The 24,925-nt window shown below is 39.8% G+C and overlaps 4 protein-coding genes across 6 annotated transcripts; 1 reads left to right on the top strand and 3 right to left on the bottom strand.

Moving 5' to 3' along the window:
* Nucleotides 1–219: 219 nt before the first annotated feature.
* On the bottom strand, nucleotides 220–9,140 carry LOC306835589 (adhesion G-protein coupled receptor G2-like). The gene is made up of 12 exons (XM_079362223.1): nucleotides 9,048–9,140; nucleotides 8,490–8,664; nucleotides 7,886–8,048; nucleotides 6,694–6,828; nucleotides 6,495–6,605; nucleotides 6,356–6,392; nucleotides 5,366–5,466; nucleotides 4,666–4,787; nucleotides 2,815–3,083; nucleotides 2,637–2,730; nucleotides 1,390–1,673; nucleotides 220–417 (listed from the first exon to the last, which is right to left on the bottom strand). The coding sequence occupies exons 3-12, from the start codon at nucleotides 8,039–8,041 to the stop codon at nucleotides 254–256; spliced, it is 1,473 nt and encodes a 490-aa protein (XP_079218349.1). The 5' UTR covers nucleotides 8,042–8,048; nucleotides 8,490–8,664; nucleotides 9,048–9,140; the 3' UTR covers nucleotides 220–253.
* Nucleotides 9,141–9,371: 231 nt separating this feature from the next.
* LOC306835943 (uncharacterized protein) lies at nucleotides 9,372–11,156 on the bottom strand (the record flags this gene model as incomplete). Its single annotated transcript, XM_079362757.1, has 5 exons — nucleotides 11,086–11,156; nucleotides 10,759–10,896; nucleotides 9,962–10,015; nucleotides 9,725–9,868; nucleotides 9,372–9,451 (listed from the first exon to the last, which is right to left on the bottom strand). Exons 1-5 carry the CDS (start codon nucleotides 11,126–11,128, stop codon nucleotides 9,372–9,374), a joined length of 459 nt encoding a protein of 152 aa, XP_079218883.1. The 5' UTR covers nucleotides 11,129–11,156.
* Nucleotides 11,157–12,378: 1,222 nt separating this feature from the next.
* mtif3 (mitochondrial translational initiation factor 3) lies at nucleotides 12,379–15,868 on the top strand. Its single transcript, XM_079348395.1, has 4 exons — nucleotides 12,379–12,518; nucleotides 13,441–13,894; nucleotides 14,223–14,374; nucleotides 15,013–15,868. Exons 2-4 carry the CDS (start codon nucleotides 13,444–13,446, stop codon nucleotides 15,250–15,252), a joined length of 843 nt encoding a protein of 280 aa, XP_079204521.1. The 5' UTR covers nucleotides 12,379–12,518; nucleotides 13,441–13,443; the 3' UTR covers nucleotides 15,253–15,868.
* Nucleotides 15,869–16,641: 773 nt separating this feature from the next.
* On the bottom strand, nucleotides 16,642–24,005 carry heca (hdc homolog, cell cycle regulator). Of its 3 annotated transcripts, XM_079348374.1 has the most exons (6): nucleotides 23,570–24,005; nucleotides 20,996–21,451; nucleotides 20,416–20,869; nucleotides 19,692–19,858; nucleotides 17,645–17,799; nucleotides 16,642–17,221 (listed from the first exon to the last, which is right to left on the bottom strand). In XM_079348374.1, the coding sequence occupies exons 1-6, from the start codon at nucleotides 23,712–23,714 to the stop codon at nucleotides 17,057–17,059; spliced, it is 1,542 nt and encodes a 513-aa protein (XP_079204500.1). In that variant the 5' UTR covers nucleotides 23,715–24,005; the 3' UTR covers nucleotides 16,642–17,056. The 3 variants fall into 3 exon arrangements, with proteins under 3 accessions (XP_079204500.1, XP_079204499.1, XP_079204501.1); XM_079348373.1 differs by having other exon boundaries at nucleotides 20,416–21,451; XM_079348375.1 differs by lacking the exon at nucleotides 23,570–24,005 and adding an exon at nucleotides 23,384–23,554 and having other exon boundaries at nucleotides 20,416–21,451.
* Between the last annotated feature and the right edge of the window lie 920 nt (nucleotides 24,006–24,925).

Below are 24,925 nucleotides of genomic sequence, written 5' to 3' on the forward strand. Positions count from 1 at the left end.
TTGAATATTATTAAACCCTTAATGAAAAGATGAGTATGCATGTTTCAAGCAAATCTGTGATTAAAGTAGTTAATATGATAGTCACTGGATATGCTAGTATCGGCTGATGTTATCAACTGGCCAATTAATTGATTGGGCTTTACATTATTGTTCACAACAAAATCTGTTTTGAAAATGCTTCTAATATTACACTCATTTACACTGTTCTGTTGTTAGTCTGCACTGTGATGTCAACTTCATACTTTCATCTTTTTCAATCTTCTGAGGATTTTGTCTTTTGGGCCATCTTAACGTTGTAGGGGTTCACACTGTAGCCCAGTGTGTCTAGAGTGCTCTTGCTGTCGGTGACACTGCTTGAGTCAGCGTTTGTGCCTCTTAAGTTGCTGGTCTTGGTGTAGTAGATGAACAGGAAAAAACCTGCAAGACAAAGAGACAGAGCCTGTGAATGTCATGTCTTTTAGTTTTTTTTAGTTTTTTTAACTCAGTCCTTGTCATACATAAGATAAGGTCACATAATTAAAGGAGAAAGAGTTGGAGACAAAAAGGAATGTAAATATTGTAATAATCACTAAAAGAAAAGCATAAAAATTTTACAAGTACTGTAAGAGGTAGGAACCAACAATTATTTTATGATCAATTATTGCTAGCACGATGACAAAAAATTACTTGTATTGTTGTTTATAATGAAGCAATTAATTCTCTTTGAATTATAAAATAACAAAAGTTTTATTTATATTATTTTAAGCATTTGTCCGAATGGTCCATCGACTGTATAAAGCATGGCCGTAGGCTTCGTGAATAACCTATTGGTTTCTGAAAATCACAGCACAGCGGGAGCTCAACACACAGCAGACATGCACGCTGATACCATCCCGCCTCTGTGACTACCTGCGAAGACGGTACAGAGGGGGGTGATCATGTCGTCCCCTCAACACAATTCCACAAAATTCAGATAGAAAGCAAAAATCACAGGGACGTAAATGAGGCTTGCTTGAAACTGCAATCTGAATAGTGCTAAGTGTTAAGGGAGCGTCTTAATTTTTAGCAGCGAGCCTCAAGTGAACGCTTGAGGAACTGCAGTTCTGTGGGCTCTTGAATTGGCTTTTTTAGTTGATGGACCTATTTTTTCCAACTATGTTTTTACCACATGGTTAAATTAAGAAAAATAAACAGCTGAGTAATTAATAATCAATAATGGGAATAACAACCCAAGCCTTGACCCCTATTGAATTAAACATAGGTTGTTAATCACGTTTTTTTGCATCAAATTAGTCTTTATAAGGATATCAGCTGAAAAAGTATGAAAAGGATATATTATTTTAAAAGTCACAAAGGGATACATTGAACAAAATGTATATATTTCAACAGCCCAGATCATATCCAGGATACCTTGAAAAGAATTGAGGACTGTGAAGATGTAGTAAGAGGGGATGAGGAGGGCACCATAGGCGAAGAACGCAAACCCCCATGTGATTCCCAGCATGGAGCACAGTCCCAGGACGGCTACAATACTGCTGCCACTTGTTCCAGTTTGGCTGTTTCCTGATTTGGTCCTCTTGAGACAGATAAGCCAGGACAGTATGATGACGAAGGTGGCGAAGGTGAAGAGGAAGACCAACGCGTAGTAGCCTATGTTGACGATGTAGTGGGCGTCACTGTCTGTTATCCAGCATCTGGGAACATAAAGACAGTATCAGTAAAGTGAAGAAAGACTGACTCCATCGTGCTTTTCTGCAACCTTGTTTAAAGCTGTAAGATCTTTGTTCTACTCTCTTTTGCACCACTCCTGGAGTAGGAACAGATAACCTCAGGGCCTCCATAGAACTGTTCTTTTGTTGCAGATTGTGAATGGTGACTGATAATCTCTCTCCAGGTTATTTAAAGTAGATGTAAATATCATAGCATAGCATGAAAGGAACTCCCATTTTGCATCTCTTTGCTTATCTCACCCTGGTAATGCAAATGTATGTTTTCTTTGACGAGAAAGCTCAACATGCTTTCTTTTTTAGGTTGAAAAATATCCTCCTTATAATAAAACAAATACTATTTTGGCATGCTGTAAACTGTTGTATCTGACACAGACTCCAGGTGTACAGATATGACATAGTCAATTTATGCAGCAAAATATCATGGCCATGGACCCTGAACATCGCCATTGTAGTACTCTACCTATCCTGAATACTCCTATGTCTGTTCTAGATGTATATGATAAAAATAATTAATAAGAGCCCACTCCATTTTAAAACCCCCCACAAGTCCCTTACATGCACATGCCTGGTGTTGCTGTTATTTTGGCAAAAAAAAGAGGCCCCAATAAAGGTCTCGCTTAGAGGCTCCTACAGTATTTAACGTTGATTAGTTTGTGGATCAAAAAATAAGGAGAGAAAGCCGGAGAAACATAAAATAACAGACTTCAACATCTGTATAAAATAGATTTATATATCAAAATAATCAATTTACATACGTTCAAATGAAGAAAGAAACAAGGGGATTTACTTGTATTGTATATTAATACTATTAATGTTATTATATTACATTATATACAAACATTTAAAGAAAAGCTTGAGATCATTGCTTTGAATCTTTAATCAATTTTTTTTACTTTTATCATCTTCAAAACTGATGAGTAAACTCACATGGCCACGTTTTCTTGAGGGTTGTTTGTGTGGATGACTTGTTCACCATACTTTCCTTTGACGAGCAGGACAATCCCAGGGACAATTGGTAGAACTGGAAATAGAGAAAGAACACCACTGTGACATGAACCAGTCCAGTCCACAGTCAGGTCACACAGCAGGATATAAAGACGCTTACCCCAGCTGATGATAGTGACTTTGAGTATGTAGTGACTGATGACTATTTTGCCCCCCTTGTACAGCTGCAAACACAGATGGAAGGCGTTCGCAGCAAACCATGTGAAGGTAGCTAACATGAAGTAGTGCATGACAGCTGCCATGATCACACAACCCGATGAGCTTTTGAGGTTAGCTACATGGTGGTTGATCAGAAACGTGAGGTTCAGCATGAAGATGGCCGACACGAGGTGGATGAGAATTCTTGTGGCTGTGCTGGGCTGTGTTTTCCTGTGATGAGACATGAACAGAGCAAATATACAAGTTGGTTTTTTTTCTGTTTCCTATTACTTTTTGATTTTAAACATTGTGAAAAAATGAGAGTTCATTGGAATATTACCGAAGCTCTGGGTAGACGTGCATCCATACATTTAAATGACTCACTACCTTGTGTTAAGGTAGTGAGATCTCAAAATCTTGACTTATTCATCTTATATCCCCAACAAGTACAAAAACAAGCTTACCCTACCTTATAAGTGTTAGCATGCTATGGTCTGGTCAAACACAGCGACCAGATTTTCCAGAAAATTGCCAGAAAATCATTTGGTTATCATGAGAAAAAACTTTTGTCTTTGAATAATGAGATAAATAAATCAGATAAAAACTGGAAAATGGGCTTTTTTTTATCGTGTGATAAGTTCAGATTTCAAGAAAATGAATAACTACATGTGATTTGTTATTAAAAGAAATTGCGGTTAATCAACTATCCTGTATGGATGAATGTCCCCTCAGGGCCTCCATAGAAAATTCTGGCAATGAAGACTATTTGAAATATGAATTATATCAGTGCTTCATATCTTCATTTTATTTAACTTGGAATTATTTTCTCTTCTGTTGGTTGTAAATTGTGTTTAAATGAAGACAAAAAAGGTCCAGCACATTACTCTCACCAAGCATCACCAGTTTATAAGAAGATATCAAAACATTTTGGTCCATCTGAACCTTTGTCAAGTGTGTTCTTGACCCAAACGTTGTGTTGCTTGGTGATGCTTAGCAAGAGTCGTGTCCAAGTGATAATTTGTTGTTGTATGTATCTACTTCATGAGAAAGTTGGATGTGTGACGACTTCTTTAAAAACTGTTTGATTCAAATGTTTCATCATCACCTAAGGGAGGAAATGGAAAACATTTGGCAGGTATCCCAGTTGTTTCCACAGCACTACCCACAGTGACACTTCTTTTCAACTGTCTCATTTCCCTACTGCAAAATACAGCGTTGAGGTTTCCAGAAAAGCTGGACATATTTGCATCAACGTTCACCACAGCATCACAGCTATCAGGGTTTCTTTTATGTATTCATGCTTTCCTCGCATGCACTCTCTTATGCTTGTTTTTCTCACCAAAGGATTAATGATAAAGAATTAGGCACCTGTGTCCGGGGTTTTGAACGTTTACTGACTTTGAATTGAGAAAATGCAAAGCAGTGATGTGCTAATATTTCTCCATGACCTCAGGAGGTTTTTTTATTTTTTTAAAGAATTGGAAAAGGTTATATTTTTCAGTAACATACAGACATTTAACATATCATTTGGTAAACTTTTTTAGGATTGGACTACCTCGGAAACAGAAACATTTTTGAAAAACGTTTAACAATTAAAAACTCGTAAAAGACAGTTGATGATTAAAGTATTTTTTGCGAAGATTTACAAAAGGTCACATCTCCATCTTCCTTCTTTGGTGAGGGCTTTTGAATAGACCTTTATTTCACAAGGTAATTTTTTTGTAATACTATCTTGCTATAAATGTGTGACAGAATACTGGAAGATTGTATTCAAAAACTGAATAAGTTTAGAGACAAGTCTTGTGATAATTACCTGATGAGGAAGTGCATGAATAGGATTATGCACATGAAAAAAATGGACACGCTACACCCAACCTGTGTGATGATGGTGAGATTGTTCAGGTCAGCGCTAGAGATGGTCACATTAGGAGGAGTCTGCAAAGAGCAAAAGATGGACATGTTAAGTAGATGTCACAGGTGGCATTGATTATCACAATGGTTTATAATGAATTGTAAGTGTATTTCTGTGGACAATATTTAAACAAGGCAGCTTTACAGGGCAATGAGATGTATGATTTAGGGTCAGTCGAGCTCTGGTTCTCAACTGAAGGGTCGCAAATTTGTGACTGGATTTTTTTTTTGTCAAAGTCTATTAAAAAGGAAAATCCTGCACATTACTCTTGCCAAGCATTACCAATTTATTAGAAAAAAAATCACAACATTTCACACACTTGACAAAGGTTCAGAGGGACTGAAATGTTACATTTTCTTTTTAACAAAATGGTGACGCTGGTGAAGCAAGAGTAGTGTGCAGGATTTGTTTATTGTCATTGTTCGGTCTAATGTCTCGCACACATGTTGCTGAGATTAAAACTGCACCATTTGTCATTGTATTAATCTCTTTAGTTAAACATTTTCTGAAAATTGAGGTTGCAATTTCGTATCAAGGAGTTGGTGGTGGTTCCTGAGGCTAGACTACTTCAGAACGTATAGCATTAACATATTTTACGCACCAATAATATGGCAAAGAATGTCAAGTGGGAACACTCGCAGGTGATGTCGTCTCCATTTAGTACAGTGAAACATCCATCAGTGGTCCAGTTTGGTCGGCTTCCTGACAGAAAACAAAAACATTCAAATAATGAAGATCTGGAAAGGGCAGGTTAATAAGAGCATTTACTGTGAGGGACAAACCGCTGATGACAGCCTCATTGCTATTAGGTCCACAATAAATACTGTTGTGTGGCATAGATACTGCTGTTGGAGCATAAGTGAGTATACCTCGTTTGTACATTTGATCAATTTCAACATTTAATTGTCATTTTACTCAAGTGTTGTTTACATCGTGAGGCAATACTACTAACTTACTAATGATTCTCATAATAATTAGACTGCTGAATTTCCTTTGGAATCGTTAAACCATCCATCCACATTCATTCGTCCATCAAACCATCTATATGTTGTCTCATCCATCCATCCAACCTCCCCACAATCAATCAATCAACATCCATCCATCAATATGTATTTTCTATAAATCCATCCATAAACATCCGTCCATCAGACCATCCATACCTCGCTATCCAACCAAACCAATAATCTAATATCCAATTGTCCATTAATCCATCCATCTACCAATTTATTCATCCATTATTGTTCAGCGTTTTATTGCATTTTGTGTCCCTTTTGTCCCTCCATTAATTGGGTTGGATGGGTCAATGGATATGTGTTTTCCAATACCTCTAATGTTTATTTACAAGCAGAAATGTAGAAATATCTACAAGACACAGTCAACTCCCCTGAAAAACACACAAGTTAGACTCGCTTGTAGCTAATCCATCCATCCATCCAATCTAAGTCTAAACTAATGCAAGTCTAAACTAATGCAACAACTTTTGTGTACAAAACATTATTAATAAAAAATGAATGATCGGTCTAAAACCAAAGCAAATTATAAGAATGCATTTACTTTAACTTTGAAATAAGTGATGGAGAAATAAAATTACCTTCACCATCCCATGACTGACAACTTGCATTTCCTTCCTGTAATCAAAACAACATCACCGAATTTTAAAACTTCTCTTGGGTTGTAAACAAACTTTGACAGAAAATTATACATTTTTGATGCAGTTTTTTTTCACTTACATATGTCACATTCAGAAAATTTAGGGCTATTTTGGATGTGAGATTGTAGATATGTTCTCCCATTTCGACTGCTAAAACCTCATTACCTAAAAGGGTGCTGTTCAACTCATCCTTAAACAAAACAAGACAACCAGATTAGAGGATTTTATATTTAAGGTGTGTCTTCTTAGAGATCAAAAGTGAAAGAGAGGATTCATACCTTAGACAGATTGGGGAATCTCAAGATTGAAACAAAAGGTACACTGATGTTCAAACTAATAGCTTGATCAAACGCTTCTTTTGGCACCGTAACAGATCTGGGAAACAGAGCAAGAGTCTCTGCGTTGTCTATGATCTGCAGAAAAGAGCACATGTGAGTGTCAGGGTCATGCACACAACAGTTTTACATCCTCAGACTTATCACACTTTTTACTTTAACTTTGTTTTCTACAGTCCAGTCAGCAACTTAATATTGGGTAAATTAATGTTGTTTTTAATGAAACTGAATTTGTGGTTTATTTGGATTTTTAAAAAAAACCTTAGGGATTTTTTTATTTTTCTCTACTGATCCCCAAGTCCAAATGGACTGAGCTACTGCCGCCCCCTGTGGCGTCGAAGAGGGCAACAAAGAGTGTATGTTGCAGACTGTTTGCCATTTTCCATTTTTCCTGCAGACATATCTCAAAACTGATGATATAATGGATTACTACCAGTCCTAGCCACTGACAAACTTTAAACCCCAGCATTGCCTCAAATGTGTACATTTCATAACGACATCAGGAAACCTCCCTAAAGGGGCCCCATCTGACAGCACTTATTCTAAATGCTTTTTGAATTCTTCATTAATTGAAATATGTCTACATTTCATAAAATAATATGTGATTTTATTGGGAGATAAATATACAGACAAGACAAGTAGCTTGCTTTACTGATTAAATTGATCACAAACTATTTGATGGGCTGTCACTAACCTTCACCTATCAATGATCCCCACAGGATAATCTGATTTTGGGTATCTTCTGGGCCTTGGTCTATTTGATTGTGTTGCCAATATTCCCATAAAACATGTTTTTTTTATGAAATAACTTCCCTTTTATTGGGTCTTAATATCACATATAGCTCTAACACACTGAAAAGTGTAGAGATGACAAAAATCTATTCCCATCCACCTCAGCTTCCACATCAACTAGCAAACACAACGCTTACAAAGTACAGAGGGCTGAGGGTAAACTTGTGTAAAACTGGTTTTAAATGACACATCAACAGAAATGTTTCCTGTGTTTACAGTCTTTGTGCTATACTTGGCTGAACACTTTGTGACTCTCAGAGTAAAAAACAGATTATGCTCCCCAACAAATATCATGAAATAAACCTCTTATTTTACATAAGTCAAGATGAAGCAGTGTACTAACATTTATGTCATCCTTTAGAGACGCATATGCAAAGGAGACTTTGTCCACGTTGTCCTCCTCAGTTTCTCTCATTATGATCCCTGTGACTCCTCCTCCCACATCCAGTGCTGCTGACGACGTGTTGATAGAGGCCGCCAGTTGTCCCATTTTCTTCATGACATTACTGTTGACGTAAAAACATTTTATGACATGTAGATATGAGATAGACTTTTATATATGTTACTTTGTAACAGTAAATGGACCTGAGCTTATACTGCAGAGTGCTTTTCTAGTCTTCTGATTACTCAAAGCACTTTTACACCACATGTCACACACATTCACACACTGATCGTTAGACCATCAAACGCATCCAGAAGCTACCCAAAAAGCACAAGAGCAAAAGTGTCTTGCCCAAGGACACATCAGACATGATGCTGCAGGGGATCGAACCCTCGACCATCTGGTTGAGAGACAACAACTCTACCACCCGAGCCACAGCCGCTACATAAATAGATCAAGTTCAGAGTTACAACTTGTGGTTTTCAGAGTATGATGAAGTTGATTAGCATAGCTTAGTTCTAAGGGGGACATTTTTTCTCTAATAAATGAATGTAGCATGTCTTACCTAGCTTGAACAGGGTCCAGACCTTCTTCTGAAAGCTGAATTGTTACATTTAATTTTTCCCTGAGATCCTCAGGGTGGAGGATCGTCTCTGGACGTTTCACTGGATTATTACAGTTGACACAACTTGTTTTTGTTCCATTTATGTTGATGATGAACTTGTCGTTGGCCCGTTTAGCTGTGAGGATGAGACATCTCGTTTTATTTGTAGTTATATTGTTTTTTTGTTTTTTTTTAACAACTTTGAAAAATGTAATTTCTGTAAGTTTCACTTTTCCACATGTTTTTCTTTTATAAATTCTCTGAACAAGCTGTGATGGTGAGGTTTGTAATTAACGCTTTCATCTCCAGTCCTACAATTTCATAGCTTCAATTTCATGTTGTAAAAAATGTCTTCTGTACAATCCATCCATCAAGCCATCCACCATCAACATCCATCCATCAATCAAATGTTCATCCATTTATTGTCTAATCCCCCCTAAACAAACATCTAACATGATGTTTGTATAGCTGCAGAAACAACATTCATAAGTTCATTATACGTGTATGGAGGAAACTAACCTGCTTTATTGCAGAAGTTTTCATCGAATGATTTTTTATCACAAACCTTGGCTGTTTGTACACATGTAACCTCACATTGTCCTCCTGGTGCAACTGGTGCACCTTAAAGATTCAGAGTAAAAGAAGAGATGTAAGTCCTTTGCAACAGAGCTTAAGGGTGTAAAGAGCTACAGTATGTGAACAATTTCTGTGAAACTCTCTATGTTAGAGTGCAATAAAGGTAGATTTATTAAATAGGGTTAAAACATGAACAGTAGATTTATTTGTTTGAAATATAAATGCTTTGTACATGGATCAAAGACAAAAAATGTTTGTTTTGTCATTTCATTTCATTGTCATGAGATGTTGAAAAAAGAAAGAGATCGGCTTGCCTTGTGTTGAGCTCTCTTGGTTGCACACCCACTCTGGATTGTGAGAGAAATCAATATCAGCAAATGTCAAACTTTTGTACATGTATATTTTATACTTATATTGTTAAAGACAAATGTTTTTGAAACATTTTAAAGAACCTGTCATATACGCTACAAGACACATACCAACCAAGAATATATATATGAAGAATATATACACACACACACACACACACACACACACACACACACACACACACATATATATTCTTCATATATATATATGTATATATATGAAGAATGGGAATCACAGTATTTTGAAAGCACCTGGGTAGTCGGACAGTGTGTTCTTGCATTCCTTCCCCGGCAGGAAAGTGAAAGAAAGTTTCCACTTGATGTGCCATTTCCTGATGTGTAATAGTGTAGCACCGTTCTTTGTCTCTATTTGAGGCCACCTATTAGGCCACCTTTCTGTTTGTTCAGAACAGCAAAACCATTCGACTGTTATGTTGCATCGACCATGTAAAACAAATCGAGTTTACTGTGCTAAAATATTGTACTTACCTGCACTGTGTCTTGTAGCGTTTTTCTGCAGAAATATTATGCAGCGTTGTCCCGCTGAGAGATAAAGAATGCAGTGTTGTGGTAATGTCATACAATTTGATATATTTGACATATTTCTGCAGCAGGTTTTGTTAAATGCAGAATTACTTACAAACCAAAATGAAACATCTTCTGTGACTTGTGAAAGTAAAGTACCTTTGCACAATGTTCCCATCAAATTGAATAATCATTTTGGATTGAAATACACTTATTGGATGCACAAGTAAACATGAATACTGAAGGTTTCAGAGGAAACAGACTTGTCTCCATTATATTTGGGAATAATTAAAGAAACATGATATTCGCCTCCAAATAGATTTGGAGATAGATAGATAGGGTTAGATTCTTGCAAAGAGCATGTGCAGTTTGAGAAAAATAAAGAATAAATTGGGAATATTTAAAGTTTACATAGTTCAAGGTGGATTTGAACAGGTTGTTTTTATTGGTTTAAGGGGTTAAGAGCCTCAATCCCAACATGCACTGGGAGACTGGTACACCAAACACTTGAAACAAAATCCTGCTTCCTGAAAAAGTATTCTCTCAATCAATCAACTGAAGCAATAATTGTTGGCTTATTTCTTTGATGACAACCTTGAATTTATAAAGCATGAATTTCATACATGATGATACCAATAAAAGGCTTCCTGTTTACCTGTAAACAAGCAAATACATAAGGGGATGCAGAGAAATTTGAACCTAACTTTGTGAGCAATGAAAAGTACACAATTTGTTTGTTTGTTTTTATAGATTTGACTCACCTTCCTTCCAGTCGTGTTGACCTTTGATGACGCCGTTGAAGTTGTCAGCAACAACATATACTTTCTCGCTGTCTTTCAAACAATTCTTGAGTTTCTTACATGTTTTATCCTTATTGCAGCGAGCGCTCTCTCCTGGGGCTGAAATATAAAAAATAGATTTAAATAGATTACAAAAACATGAACGAAAGAAGCCATAAAACAAAAAAAATTAATCTCAGTTATAAATTATGAAGGATGTGGAGACTCAACAGTTTCTGGTTTTGTAAAGAAAAAAACAATTTTAGGGCCCAGAAATGTTCTTGTTCTTAAGAGACTGTGTTTACTTACAAATCCACCAAAGAGCCGCAAAAACCAGAAGCGTCCAATTCATGTTGAGTTGATGGCATCAGTCAAGTCTCAGTCAGGATGACACAATAATTTTACTTATTGGAACGATTGCCGTAAAGGATAATCAGACAAGAAAAACCCCTGAATTGAGCTCTAACTCTTCTGTGGGTGAAGTCTTATCACATCTCTGAGGAGCAGCACGCCACGAAAGCAAATGAACTGCTTTTTTTTCTGTCAGAGTTTGCATAGCCGCTCCCTGCATACATTTTGACACAGATGTTAAGTCCACTATGCAAAGTGAAACATAAACAATTTTAATAACCATATTCTCACATGAACGCGTGCCAGAATGAATAGTTGGTTATGTGCAAAATAACATCATTTGTTTGGATTCAAATTCAAAACTCAATATGTAAGCCATCTTTGTGGAGTGAAGCACAATATCTATGAGAGACAACAAACTAAAAAATATTGGATCATATGGCTCATGTCTTTAAATTATTATAGTTCAGTATTTAGAAAAGATTGTTGCACCTGAAAGTGTTCAACAGGATTCATATTTATTATCTTCATTTCAGGCTGCAGTAGCTCAGGCTGTAGGGACTTGGTTTAGGATCATCTGGTTCAGTATTTCAGGGACCTTCTTTAGAAAAAAAACAAAAAACACTTCTTAATTGCTGGTTTCAGCCTTAAGACAAAAGTTACGGAGATTTCATATTCATGGAAAAAAAAATCCTTATTTATTTTCTTAACATTCTTGTTATGTGTTTTCCAAACAAAAGAGAAATTAGATTCTTGACAAAATTCTTAAATTTCTTTTTAATTTTCTTAACTTTGAGATCACATAATACTTGTCCCTAAAATTGTTAAAGTCAAAATATTAGCCTATTATTCACGCTTTACTTAACTTGTCTTAACTTCTAGTTTCAATTTTAGCCACTCTTGTTTTTGGTGTAAGTCTCATGTTGACAAAGTATTGAAATAACATTTCAGTCCTTCAGTCAATGATTTCACAACACTATATGTAAGCATATACATGGGTCTTCTATATAGGGATATAAGCCTGCCATACAGCAGCATTCTTAAGAAATGACAACCCTAACCCAACATAAAAAAAAAAACAGGAACAAAGAAAGACAAATTACTTTCAGTGTAATGTTGTATCTTTCATCAGATTCAAAAAGTCAAAAAGTAGTTGGTGGTTTGTGGTGACTCGATCCTGAAGTTAGAGCAGTAAAAACAAACAAACACTGCTCTCTCACCATCACCGATATCGACATGCTTTTCCTGCAGTGTCCAGAAGGGGGCAGCATCGTAGTTTCAGTCGCGTCAATTCTCACCCAGAAGAAGAGTAAGACGGAAGAAGAAGAAGAAGAAGACTGCATTCACCCTGAGACAACAGAGAGAGCATGAGTGCACGACATTGAAGTAAAGTGAGTAAATGGCTCCAAAACATGAGACAGATTTGGGGAATTTTTGAACAGGAGAGATGCATTGTTTTGTTTTTGATGTAGCCGCCTGTGACTCTGCACTGCGAGCTTTGACTTCTACAGGACAACATGTACAACCTGTACACGTTTTAAATGCAGCTTACATTTTATATCCATGAACATTCAATTCACCTGATGTTTCTCCACCGTATTAAAGTTGACAGTGATCAGCTCCAGACTCCAGTCTAAAATATACAGATGAAGTGTTGATGGCATGATGCTCCTACTGAAATAATGTCATCAATGAGGAAGGTTTGCATCAATTCGGCACAGTAACTTATTAATTCTACCTTTCCTGACAGCTTTTACAATAGTGGGAAAATTCCTCCTCATATCATAGTTGCAAACTTTTGTAAAGAGCAACAGTGCTGAAATTAAAATCATAAAGTCAGCATAGAAGTTAGTGTGGTGCAGCAATGACAAAGAGGATCCTTATAGGTTGAGATTTTTTTTTTTTTAAATCTTGATACTTGAAATGTGTGCAGTGACAAGGAAGCTGAAATGAACTTTGATTTTCAGCTGTGTTTAAGTGGAGCCTGGTCCTGGAGAGCTGCTGAAGAAGCTGGAAACTTTGATTTAAAAGGTGCTGCAGCTTCCAATAAAGCCAGGATGAATGTTTGTGGCTTACAGTCTGCCTTATAGAGTAAGATTCAAGTAAGTGAAGGAAAATAAAATCTTGATGGTGAACGTTTCACACAAACTTAAAACTACTATCAAAAACCTGGTATTTGATTATGTTGTGTAATCTGCATTACAGATGCTTATATTTTCAAAAGAGTCAAGTGTGTCTCTACATGAAATGAATTTTGGTCGAGTGGAGTTAAACGCTGCCTGTAAAGCTCTGTCCCCTCTGTTTTTTGTGCAGGACATGTCTGCAGGTTGTGTGAGGTGGGTGCTGAGCCGCACAGTGAGAGCTGTGTGTGGCCAACACCCTGCCTACGGGACACCAGCATCAACATTCACAATATGCAGCGGAAGATGTAACATCACTGCTTCTCCATGGATTTGTTCTCCATTCTCCACTGCTGTAGACGACGCAGATCAGACCCCTGCGCCAAAGACAAAAAAACAGAAAAAAAATGCCACAATGACCTCAGTTGGACGCAAGATCCCTCATCGAGAGATTCAGTTGATCAGTGAGACGGGCGAGAATCGAGGCGTCATGCACCGGGCAGATGTGATCAGAGTGATGGACCAGCAGGGCCTCAAACTGGTGCTGCTCAGTGACACGAAAGATCCTCCCGTTTACAGACTGATGAGCGGCAAGCAGATCCACGAAGAGCAGCTGAAACTGCGGGAGAAGCAGAAAGCAAAAGCAGGTTTGTGGCGCTCCGTCAGGGACCATCTTTTCTTCTTCATACACTTCTTTCAAACAGTGGTTCCCAAGCTGTGCCGGTGAGGTCACAAGATGATGCTGGAACGTGTTCGGACGAAAAGAAAACCGAGGGCCTTTTCACAAATGCACTCCTGAAATGTCTAGGAAATGAACCCAGTGAGACTACGTTTCTTGGGTTCTACACAAAATAAGAGGACAAAAGAAATTGCTCCACATGGGGAGCTGTTTAAACATTCTTCTCTGTCAAAAACAAAAAATCCGCTGTGGCTCTTGGCTCTTTAAAATGGCGCTGACTCTCGTTGTCTCCGCAGCTCCTGTGCAGTTGAAAGAGCTCACCTTTTCATCGGGCATCGCGGCTCATGACCTCACCACCAAGCTGAAACAAGTGGAGAGCCTCCTGGAGAAGAAGCACCATGTCAGGATCACTCTGCGGTCGGGACGCGGGCAACCTGCAGGCAACATGGTGAGGAAGGAGCAACACATGGATACTCACAGACAACCTGTGGAGTTATGTTTCATCTTTATTACAGAGATGTCAGGTGACGGGTCAGTATCTACTAAGGGTGATTAATCGCAAGAACACTCCAGATATGAGACTGTGTCATGTGATACTGATACAGTGATTCTGCAATCATTAAATATATTGCCAGACAGTCATAGAACAATATAGCAATATATCTGATTAGTTAGGAATATTAAATGTCCCTTAAAAGATCAATTGTTGGATTAACAAAGGTCTATTTGTTTGGAACGGACCTCTTATCATGCTTCTTCGCTCAACTTCCTTTCACTTCTCTCCGACTTGATCCTGCTGTCGTCTTAAGCAGATTAATCTCCTTCATATAACCTTCATCCATGTCGTTCATGGCCACCATGTGAGGAGTCAGGAAGTCATGACGCGCAATTTGTTCGATTCCTCAATATTTTGCACCAGTGATTCAACAGTCTTGTCACAGTGGTCTAGATGACGATATGTCGCTGCATCGAATTTTTTTTTTTTTTTTTGCACCAATGCTATTATTCACCATTTTAGTACACAAGCAAGTATAAAAGGGAAGGAGCTAACTTTTACTTTGTGTTTTCTTTTTTTTTTACCCGCAGGAGGACGCTCTGGAGCAAATGGTCCAACAAATAGAGGTGATGGTGGGATTTGTTTCGAAGCCGAAAGCCATACGAGACGGTAAAGCAGCCATGTGCGTCCTGCGACCGCCGTCAGCCAAAGAACTGTCCCAACATGGGAAAGATAAAGGTGCAGCCTTGGAGTCTGACGACTCGGGTTCGAAAGCTCCTCAGAGCGACACGGCGCCTGCGAACAACACAGAGGAATCTACACAGCAGTGAGCTCGTGTGACTCCAACGTTTTCACTTAAAACGAAGTGAAAACTGTGCGTCTGTCTCAGTTTGGTTAAAAATGGTCCTCGGCTGCTCACGGTGTATCGTGCGGATATATGACAAAGCACAATGATGCATCCAGCGTTAAGGGGAGATCCATCAGTCCTGAGGTACACTGGATAACTGCCCGTCTTTTGGATGAAAGGAGCCTCCTGTTTGAAGAGAGATCAGAGCCAATCATGAGCTAAATATCTGGCTAGCTACCTTTCAATAGGCTGGTACTTTAAATGAGTGTTTATTGTTGGCTAAAAACTAACTTTTTAATTTCATGTCACAACAACAACCTGAGTCTGTTAAGTTCCTGCCTGGGGCCTTTGCTGAATACTTCTTTCACTGTTAAGTCAGGGAACAAAGGCTCTTTCATTCATCCTTCAGAGGTGAACCTGCCCGTGTGTTTTATTACACGAGCATGGGCATCCATCCGAAGAAGGACCAAACAGGGCGGCAAAATATGGGCGTGACAAAAACTGCAGTTCCTCTAACGGCCACTTGAGGCTGGCTGTAAAAGTGAGGAAACCTGTGCTGAAATAAACTGTGCAACAGAAATGAAATAAATGGTTTAAAAGATGTTCTGAATCACTTTTTTGGTCTCTTTATCGCAGATGCCTCATGTTCTCCTGTATGACAGCTGTAGACTCGCGTGCTTATATTCTGTAGAGGCGTGAAGTTAGCCATAGTTAAAACCCTGCTCACCTTAAGTAATAAGTTGTGTCCGCTTGTTGTCTCCGAGGTGTCACATTAACTTCATCGACTGCTGGCACTTGAGCTTCTTTTTCTTATAAACCTGCCCAGATATGGTCACTTCTGGCTCCAAAAAAATCCTCAAAACAAGATGATAAATGGACTTGAGCACACAGTATGTAAGTAGCACTTTTCTAGTCTTCTGACTACTGTTGGATCAAACCATAAACTGTAAAAATCAAACCTTTGACCTTCCGGTTGAGCCACAGCTGCAGCAGCCAAAGCGGCTAATGTCAGTTATTCTCAGTCTTTGATCGTAACATGACCACAGCCTTAAAATTCAAATAAATATTTATGACCTTTAGAGTGTGACGGTAAGAAGAGTCGCTCCCCGAACAGAAGTGTACACATCCTTTAAGACTGAACAGACTTTGGTTTGTCCCCTTTCTGACCCGTCAGGACTCCCATGTTTGTGTCCCCACATCACAGCACAGAGGATTTCAGTTTTCTTGTATCTGAATACTTCAGAGCAGCTAATGGACGAGTGCGATGAAGTTATTAACACTTGTCCACTGATTAATAACCTTGTTTCACAATGTGTTGTGGAACGATGCTTCTTGACAAACAGTGTTTAAGATGAATGAAAACAAACTCTACTGCATATCTTTCTTTGCTTTATTCGAGAATCATCTTTATGTTTTTTTTTTTTTTTTGGTAAAAAATAAAAAAAATAAAAGCAAATTTGGCGTACGGATACATTCAATCGTCACAGATAAACGTGTTGGTTCGACATCACGTCACTTCCACACTTTATCAACACCTGTCTCTAACAGAAGAGATACTGTCTTGGAACTTTTTTTTTTTGTTTTTCATTTTTTAACTAGAATCATACTTTTCCTATACATAAAAAAAAAAAAAAAAAAAATCCAAAGAGTGAGAACTTGAAAACATAAAAGCACCTGAAGCCTCCCCCCCCCCCCAAAAAAAAAATTAAAATCTTTCCTAGATTGTGTTAGAAAACAAAATGGAACAAAAGCAGCTTACGGTAACTAGCACGCACGAGGAGCATTTGTCAATAAGCTTCGAGTACTTTGTAGGAGGAGAACGGTTTAACAAAGTGATAGTCCAGGTTGCCACAGTGAGGGCACTGCTGGACGTTGCTGTACTCTGAGAAATACTGCATCCCGACCCGGACGTCCACTACCGGCTTCCCGCAGTGCTTACAGTTGAGACGAGCCTGAAGAGACACAGGGAGGAGAAGAGAGGACGAGTGGTCAGTTAACAGGATGCTCAATAAAAAGATTACAAGACAAGGGAGAACCCATGTGAGGAAAATACATCAGCTACCCCTGACTTCTTAAGGACTTATTACTAGGAGGCTGGCAGAAAAAAAGTCTGTGTGTAAATGTGGTCATCCTCGATCAAACCTGCATTACACTCTGAAAATGTTGTGAATCTGTGAAAACACCAATACAGTTTCCAACCTTGTCCCTTCCCCGTTCTATCTTTTTGGCCACCTGATGAACTTTAGTCAAGTTGTCCCCCTCTGTGTGCTCTGTTTTTGTTCTCTAATTGCTACTCCCAAATACAATAATAAATACACTCTTTAAGTAAATATAACTTTCTATTAAACTGGTTATCAGTGTCAAAGTGTTTCTACCTGGCAGCAGGGTGAAGCAGCCAGTATATCGTAAGTGTACATGGTGCCCAGTTGATGCCAGCTGCCGTCCCAGCGTGACTTGCACTTGATGCAGACGATCTTGTGGACGCCTTCTAAACAGTCCACACAGATGGCGTACAGGTGCATTAACCTGCCTGTTGGGAAAAGAGAACATATATGATTATGTTTTAATATATTATAGTTATTGCAGGACAAATCATGGGGGTTGGTACAAGCAAATCAAAATCAAATCTCTCCGTGTCCAATCAGATCGGAGATAGTGGACAGGGTGCAAGCTTGTCTGCTAATAAAACTGTCACTGTTTACTATCATGACTATAACTGAGTTAGTTTCAGAAGAGTCTGGAAATAACAACAACAAAACTGTTAGAGCTCTGTATATCTTCTCTGTGGATGGTCATAGGCCTGTTCAATAACCTGTTTTTTTCAACATTATAATAACAATAAAAAAAAAATCACTATTTATACTCTCAAGTATGATTTTTCATGACTAATTCTATTCCACCCCCTTTAACAGTCAGCCATGCTAAATTAGAAAAATCACAACGTTTCGGTCTCTCTGACACTTTTATCAAGTTTCATCTCAAACGATTCCCCACCACGGTCTGAAGTAAACAACGCTCCACCCAATGTGTGTGCTCAGGTATCGGACATCTAGTCTGATGACAAACATCGCTCAATCAACAGCATGTATCACATACAGAGACAATACATCCATAATTGTGTTTTTAAGTCCGGCCCCCACAGTGTCTGTCGAGAAAAAAAGCTGGTCCAGCATCCAATTCTCTCCTTTTCCCACATTTATATTCTGGCCGTCACAAAAGCATGAGGAGGGAATAACTTATCCTTTCTCACTGATGCATATCGAGGAGCATACATATCGAAGCTCGTGGGGGCCACAACATCAAAGCAGCTTCATGCAGCCGCTGTGCTAATTCTCATTCATGTCGGACAGAGCCGTATCCAGCTCGAAACCTTTCATTATGTCCCCACACACAAAAACAACCAGGCTGATCGACGGATTTCTGATGAAGTTGTAAAAAAAAAAGCAAAGCTGGCGTCAAAAAACGGTTTGGATAGTCTAATGAACAGAAATGATGTGCTGTTGATTGGACTGAATTCAAACACTAATGTGTCATTTCTCCTCCTGGCAGCTGAGCCACCAAACAGCCTGAGTGTTTATCGGATTAACATTGTAAACAAATGACACGTGTGTTGAGTTGTCCAGCTTGTTTTCTTACAATTATAACACTTCATTGAAGTGCTCTGTGAGGCCAAACGTTGTCTCAGTGGCGCTTCAGGCTAAATGCTCACAACAGTGTGCTGAAATGCTCATCTTGACACTAATCTCTATTTACAGATTCTATATATATAAAAATGCAGAATCTGTGAGTGAGTGCATTGTTGATGTTTTTTGGTGACCATTAATGTCTGGAATAATTTCCTTGTTACACATCCAAAGAAACCCAAAGACAGAAGTGGAGGACATAGAACCAACAGACCCATACATGAATGCAAGACCCCGAACGAGAAAAGTGGTATGTATGGATGGATGGATGGATGGATGGATGGCTGTTTCTGGCAAAGCATTTGATGTCAAACTACGTTAAGTTGTGTAGCTGTTCTGCTAAGTCCACGCACATTTGTTCTTGCTGCTGTTGTTTTTTTGAAATGCACATCTTTGCAAAGTGTCTTGGAATTTGTAAATTTGTATTTTTAATTTTATTTCTAGACTTAATATTTTGAATATATTTTCTAAATTATATTTAAATTTTCTCCTGTTATTTTACACTGTGGGTCAGAGACAAACGTTTTTTTGGATTCTTCTGTATGTCCAGCACATGTTGAAAAATTGACAATAAAGATGACTTTGACTAAAGCATGAGTCGTTTTCCTTATTTGTCTTATCACTTACTTCAAATGAATGAATCAAATTCTGAACTTTTCAGGTGATCTTAACTCTGCATGTTAAGTATCAGTGTAATGTACTGTCAGCTCTTATGCTGCCATCATCAAACAGCTCTGACCTTGAAGGTGGCAGGGGACGTCGTACTCGATCTCGTCATGGCGTGAAGGGCTGAGAAACAAAGTCCCGTCCACCAGAGGAAACTGCTCAAACACGGGCAGCGTTCTGTGGCACAGCGCACAGTTCACCACGTTTCTCTGACTCGCACTGAGGGCTGACAGGATGAACCTACAGAAGAAAAAAAAACAAGAGCAGATAGTATTAAGGCTCCTTTGAGGAATGCTTCTTGTGGAAGGTAATACTTGTCTACAAACACCCAATGAAGTCCATCCTTTCCATCTTTTGCCTGCTCCACTTTTCAGAAGAAAATGTGCTCAAACATGACGTTTGGAGATGTACCCTTTGTGACATCACAAAGGGCAGTAAACCCCTACCATAGCTATGTGTTGTTCTCCCCTCTGAATCTGTCTTCTCACGACAAAAAAAGAGTGCAACATTTATTTTTTTCGTAGTGTGTTTTTTTGCTTGTACAGCACTTTGGTCAACTAAGGTTGTTTTAAATGAGAGAAATAAAGATTGATAGACTGATGACGTGTATAGGCTGAGGCTAAATGGCTACATGGGAGAGGGTAACTGATTCCATGCTCAGCTCTAAATAGGTTTGTAAGGGTTTCCAACTTTCTAGATGGATTAAGATATTTATTCAATCGGAGACATAACTTGGCCTAAATGAGTTTCTTCACCTGGTAAAGCTGCTATTGGTTGCCAAACATTTAACAGTGTACCTGCGCAGCTCTTCTCCCTGGCCTGCCTGTGCGTCGTCCTCCATGCGGACATGGTAGGTGTTGAGCTTGTGTCGGGGGATGTGGGTGAGGAGCTCTGAGAGGTCCAGCCTCCTCAGGAACTGCACTGGGTGGGAGTGGGTCCCGTCAGCCATACTGCCGGAAGTGAGGCGATGGTGGAACGGGAGAGTGAAGGAGAGAGGCAGGGGGAGAACAGACCCGTGGTCCAGGTGAGACGCGCCCCCCGAGGCTCCCATCGAGCAGCTGCCACCCCGACTGAGAGCTCCCCCGACCAGGAGGTGCTTCCTCTGCGGGTCCATGTGGACGGCTGATTTGAGGAACTCTCCCAGCGGACGGGAACCTCTCATTGCTGCTGCTGCTGCTGCTGCTGCTGCTCCGCCTCCCATTCCGAGGGGACCAGTGGGGGAGAAAGGGAAACCAGCTGGAGGAGACTGTCCTGGGGAGTTACAGGGAGACTTCTGAGGAGGTCCCAGACAAAAAGCTCCTCTCTCTGTGGAGTTCTGACGATCCACTGATTGTCTGCGAGGTAAATCCTGACTAGAAGCCCTGTGTGGAAGTTTACCTCCTCCTACCGCTCCTCCTGGTAATTTGCATTTCTTGGGCTCCTCAAACAACCCGTCCCCTGGCCCTGCCGCTCCTCCGCTGGCCCCGTTCTTCCCCACGCTCCTCTCTGATGGCTTCTTCTTGCGCTCGTCATGCATGCGTCTTACCTGGTACCAGTCCGTGTCTTTCTTCAGATGGCCCTGGCCGCAGCGGCACGAGCAGAACCGGAAGGCCAGGTCGTAGCCCTTCTTGGTCCACATGTTCTGCCGGCACTGCTTCTCGTTCCAGGAGCGAGCCCGGCCGATGCAGTTGAACTGGACCAGGATGGAGCTCTCCCACTCGTAGAAACACTGCAGATGCATCCAGTTGCCATATGGGCACAGCTCACTGTTGCAGAGAACCCGCTGGTAGTCGTCTTTGTCCAGGTTGATGGGACGTCCCAGGCTGCAGCCGAGAGGCGTCGCACACTGGACCTCTGGGTGAGTAAAACAAGAGGGGGGGGGGGAAGAGGGTGAATCTGTTGAGTCCGTGTTGAAAGTCTGATTTATTCACTTGATTTAGTTTATTGACATATTAATATCAATCTTTCACTCAGTTAACCGAGGCTGGATGATTTCCTAAATAACCAGAATGGAAGATAATCATTGGATTTCATCCCCTGGAACCACCATGTTTGACCCTTCTTTTAATCCACTGTCTGACACAAAGCTCATCATCATCACGCATCAACAACACAACCTGAGGTGAGAGTGTTTAAAGAGACACTTCAGAGTATACTTGCTGCCATCGGTTTAGGAAATTCAACCAGGCAACCGAAGCCTGAGAGCGACTCTATTCAAACCCTGCCAAGCAAATGTGGGCCTACAGTCTGTACCAGAGGAAGCTCATCATAAAACTCTGTGGGTGTAAGGGGGGGGGGGGGGGGGGGGGGGGGGCATCTTAGTAGACAACCGCACACTCAGACACAGAAATCAGAGAGAACACAAAAACTCCAGGAGGTCATTTTCTGTGCTGACTTTAGAAAACACTTTATTTTCTTGTAAACGTTTTCATTCTGGGCTACGATGCTGTAGTTGCTCATTGTTCACTGAATTAATCAAATCATTTTCATGAACATAAAGTTCAGACATACTGAAAACTTCAGGGCCTGCAAGATACACCGGTCTCCGACAGTATTGGCAGACTTGAGACCTGTCTGAGAATTGGTGTAAATCTATCCCTAAGGTGCCAAAATCAAAACCTAAAAACAAGTACAATGCTATAACATGTTTGCACTACTCACCACTGCATCATCTTATTTAGTCTTGTACATGTTGGTCTTTAAATACTTTATATTTGTATCCAATATTGAATGTTTACATTTAGAGAGAGCACAGTATACCTAAGTTAAATGCCTTGTGTGTTAAAAATATCTGGCTAATAAATCTGATTCTGTTTGTGAAGCTCGATCCATACACTGTGATGTTTCCTTCTGTTGTTAATGGTTTTCTTTCTATTCAGTCCACTATTAAATCATACACTATAAATAATAACAACAACTTTTCTGTTGGAAAAATGAACAAAATTAAAGTCATACCAATGTTATAAAATGAAGTGGACTGTACTAAACCACTAATATTTTTCCAAATCAAAGCTCTTCACACGCATTTGTTTCCTCCGCCTTTTTTTTTTTTTTTTTTAAGTACATGCAGCCAAACAGGGAGGCTTTTTTTCAAGCCACTCAAAGTCCGTGCGCACACAAGCGGTGAGGTTTCAGTACTACTCTTAGACGAAGGCCACATCCAAAAAACTGTGTGGACCTGAAGGTGCGCGTCAGGCAGAGACAGCTGAGGCCTGCATAGAAGCATTTACTGCATGCAACACCACCTATCATTCAAGTGAATGCAATAACACTGAAACAATTGCTGCATTGTTTCGTCGGGACAGGTTAACCTGGGGGCCGACAAATAACAAATAATACCACCGTAATAGTTCTAAATGGTTTTCCAGAGGACTTCTTTTTACCTGCCAAAATCCATTCATAAATCTGACAATTTAAGGATCTGTTGCCCATCGGCTCCTACTGAAATGTGTTCAAATATGACTGATGGCCATTTTTGAAAATTCAACAACCATTCTTCGGTTCTGCTACCATTTAAGCCACCAAGAAACACCTGTTTCATAAAAAAACCCCAACTTCTGTGCCTTCTCTGCCTCCAATCCTCGCACCAAAACAAAACGAAACATGCACCCCTGAATATCAGTGCAAAAAAAATAAAAACAAACCCTTATTCCAGCGCAGTTGAATACTAGCTACTTTGCTGGATCACATATAAAACATCAACACAAAAAAAACCTCACTCCATTCATGCAAGGCCTCACGTCGTGATCGCCCAGCGTCGCGTCTATTTACCGACATTCAGGGAACCGTCAAACTGATGCATTTTTAAATAGAAGTTTTGCAAGGCATGGGAAGAAGTGAAAGTGGTGGGTTAGAGACACTGGCAAACGTCGCAGTGCATGCATGTCACAGTCGCAGAGGCAAGACAGGGCTTCCCCTGGCAGGAAGACAGCATCACTAAACTTCTACATCTGTGTCCGTTTCCTCTCTTACCACTGGAGCGATCGTTTCTGGGTGCAGCAGCAGCCGCCGCGGCCGCGCCTCCTGTCGGGGCCGCACAGGCTCCATTTTCCTGCTCATCTCCGCTACTGTTGGTGCGTTTGCTTTTCTTTCCCTTGTTGTTCTTCTGGTTGGGCATTTTACGCAATTCGGCTGTCAAGTGTTTTTTACGACCTCTATCAGCGGCTGCTGTCACGGCCGTCTGACATTTCTGTGGACTCCATTCCTGCAGTGTTTTTCTCTCTTTGTTGTTGTTGTTGTTTTTTAGGGGGGGATCCTCGTGGACGGTAGGCGGGTTCGTGTGCAGCTCTGACAGCAGCAGCTATAAGGAATAAGCTTGCTATAACCTTTAAGAGGGAAGGCGTGTCCGTCTCTTGTTTTGATTCCTGCTCCACTGTTTTCTTCCACCCCCCTGACGTCACAGGACCCCGCCCCCCCCAAATTGTCAGTCAACGCTTTCGTGCTGCATTCAGGCTCCACTGGGAAAGCTCGTACTTCACAGCGTCACACACCATCAGGTTGCCCACAAACGATTAAAAGAGAATAATAATACAAGAACCGACTGGGTTTACTGGGAATCTTCAAAATAAACGTGACATAAAGCCAAACCGTTTAGCAAAATGTTCACTTTAAAAATACTAATATTTGTTTTTACCAGCACGCCAACAACGAACGATTTAGTAGTGGTAAATGTTGACATATATCTGGATTCTGTTTGCAGGATGTCTCCACTCTTACAAATGCAGAGAAAGCATTCATTTGTAAGTTTTGACATAGAACTTGATTATAAGTACACATTGAAATGATATCTGGTCCTTTGATTAGAAAAAAAAAACTGGACAACACAATAATAAACTACTTAAAGAACTGTCAAAGCAAAATATTTACTTTTAACAACTTTAACTTTTATAGCATTATCAATTATGCAATAAAAGGCAAACAGATTAATGCAGTAAAATTCTGTTTTGTAAAACGTATTTGTGAAATAAAAGCCATAATTAACACAGAGACCGAGAACAATACTATAAACTTATAAAGTGACAAGGAAAAAAAATGGACACTCTGGAAAAGTTCCGATGTGTCCAAAAAAAAGTACGCAGCAAAGCAGGTTCAAGGCTTCAAGTGTAAAGATTTTATTCCTTGGTGTATAACAGAAAACTGTGGTCTGTATTATTGCCAATACAAAAAGACAGTGATGACGCACTTGAACACATCATGCAGGCGTTCCACTGGGTCATAGAAATGGCTCGAGGTATTGGCACTGCTCCGATCATAACTTTCTCCTCTTGCTAAATGTTGACTTGTACTCTTCTGCCTGCATTTGTGTTCTTTGAGGCATTCTGAAAAAGA

This window comes from Symphodus melops, assembly GCF_947650265.1.
Source record: "Symphodus melops genome assembly, chromosome: 1".
NCBI classification, from domain to species: Eukaryota; Metazoa; Chordata; class Actinopteri; order Labriformes; family Labridae; genus Symphodus; species Symphodus melops.

Excerpts from the sequence above, each read along its gene's own strand:
- heca (XM_079348373.1), bottom strand. The coding sequence starts at position 23,714 with ATGCCCAACCAGAAGAACAACAAGGGAAAGAAAAGCAAACGCACCAAC. Across the intron at positions 19,859-20,415 it reads CAGGGAGAAGAGCTGCGCAG|GTTCATCCTGTCAGCCCTCA; the intron begins GTACACTGTTAA and ends TTTCTTCTGTAG. Across the intron at positions 17,800-19,691 it reads CGTCCCCTGCCACCTTCAAG|GCAGGTTAATGCACCTGTAC; the intron begins GTCAGAGCTGTT and ends TTTTCCCAACAG.
- LOC306835589 (XM_079362223.1), bottom strand. The coding sequence starts at position 8,041 with ATGAAGAAAATGGGACAACTGGCGGCCTCTATCAACACGTCGTCAGCA. Across the intron at positions 6,829-7,885 it reads CTCTAAAGGATGACATAAAT|ATCATAGACAACGCAGAGAC; the intron begins GTTAGTACACTG and ends TCTTTTCTGCAG. Across the intron at positions 1,674-2,636 it reads CCTCAAGAAAACGTGGCCAT|ATGCTGGATAACAGACAGTG; the intron begins GTGAGTTTACTC and ends TTATGTTCCCAG.
- mtif3 (XM_079348395.1), top strand. The coding sequence starts at position 13,444 with ATGTCTGCAGGTTGTGTGAGGTGGGTGCTGAGCCGCACAGTGAGAGCT. Across the intron at positions 13,895-14,222 it reads GAAGCAGAAAGCAAAAGCAG|CTCCTGTGCAGTTGAAAGAG; the intron begins GTTTGTGGCGCT and ends TTGTCTCCGCAG. Across the intron at positions 14,375-15,012 it reads GGCAACCTGCAGGCAACATG|GAGGACGCTCTGGAGCAAAT; the intron begins GTGAGGAAGGAG and ends TTTTACCCGCAG.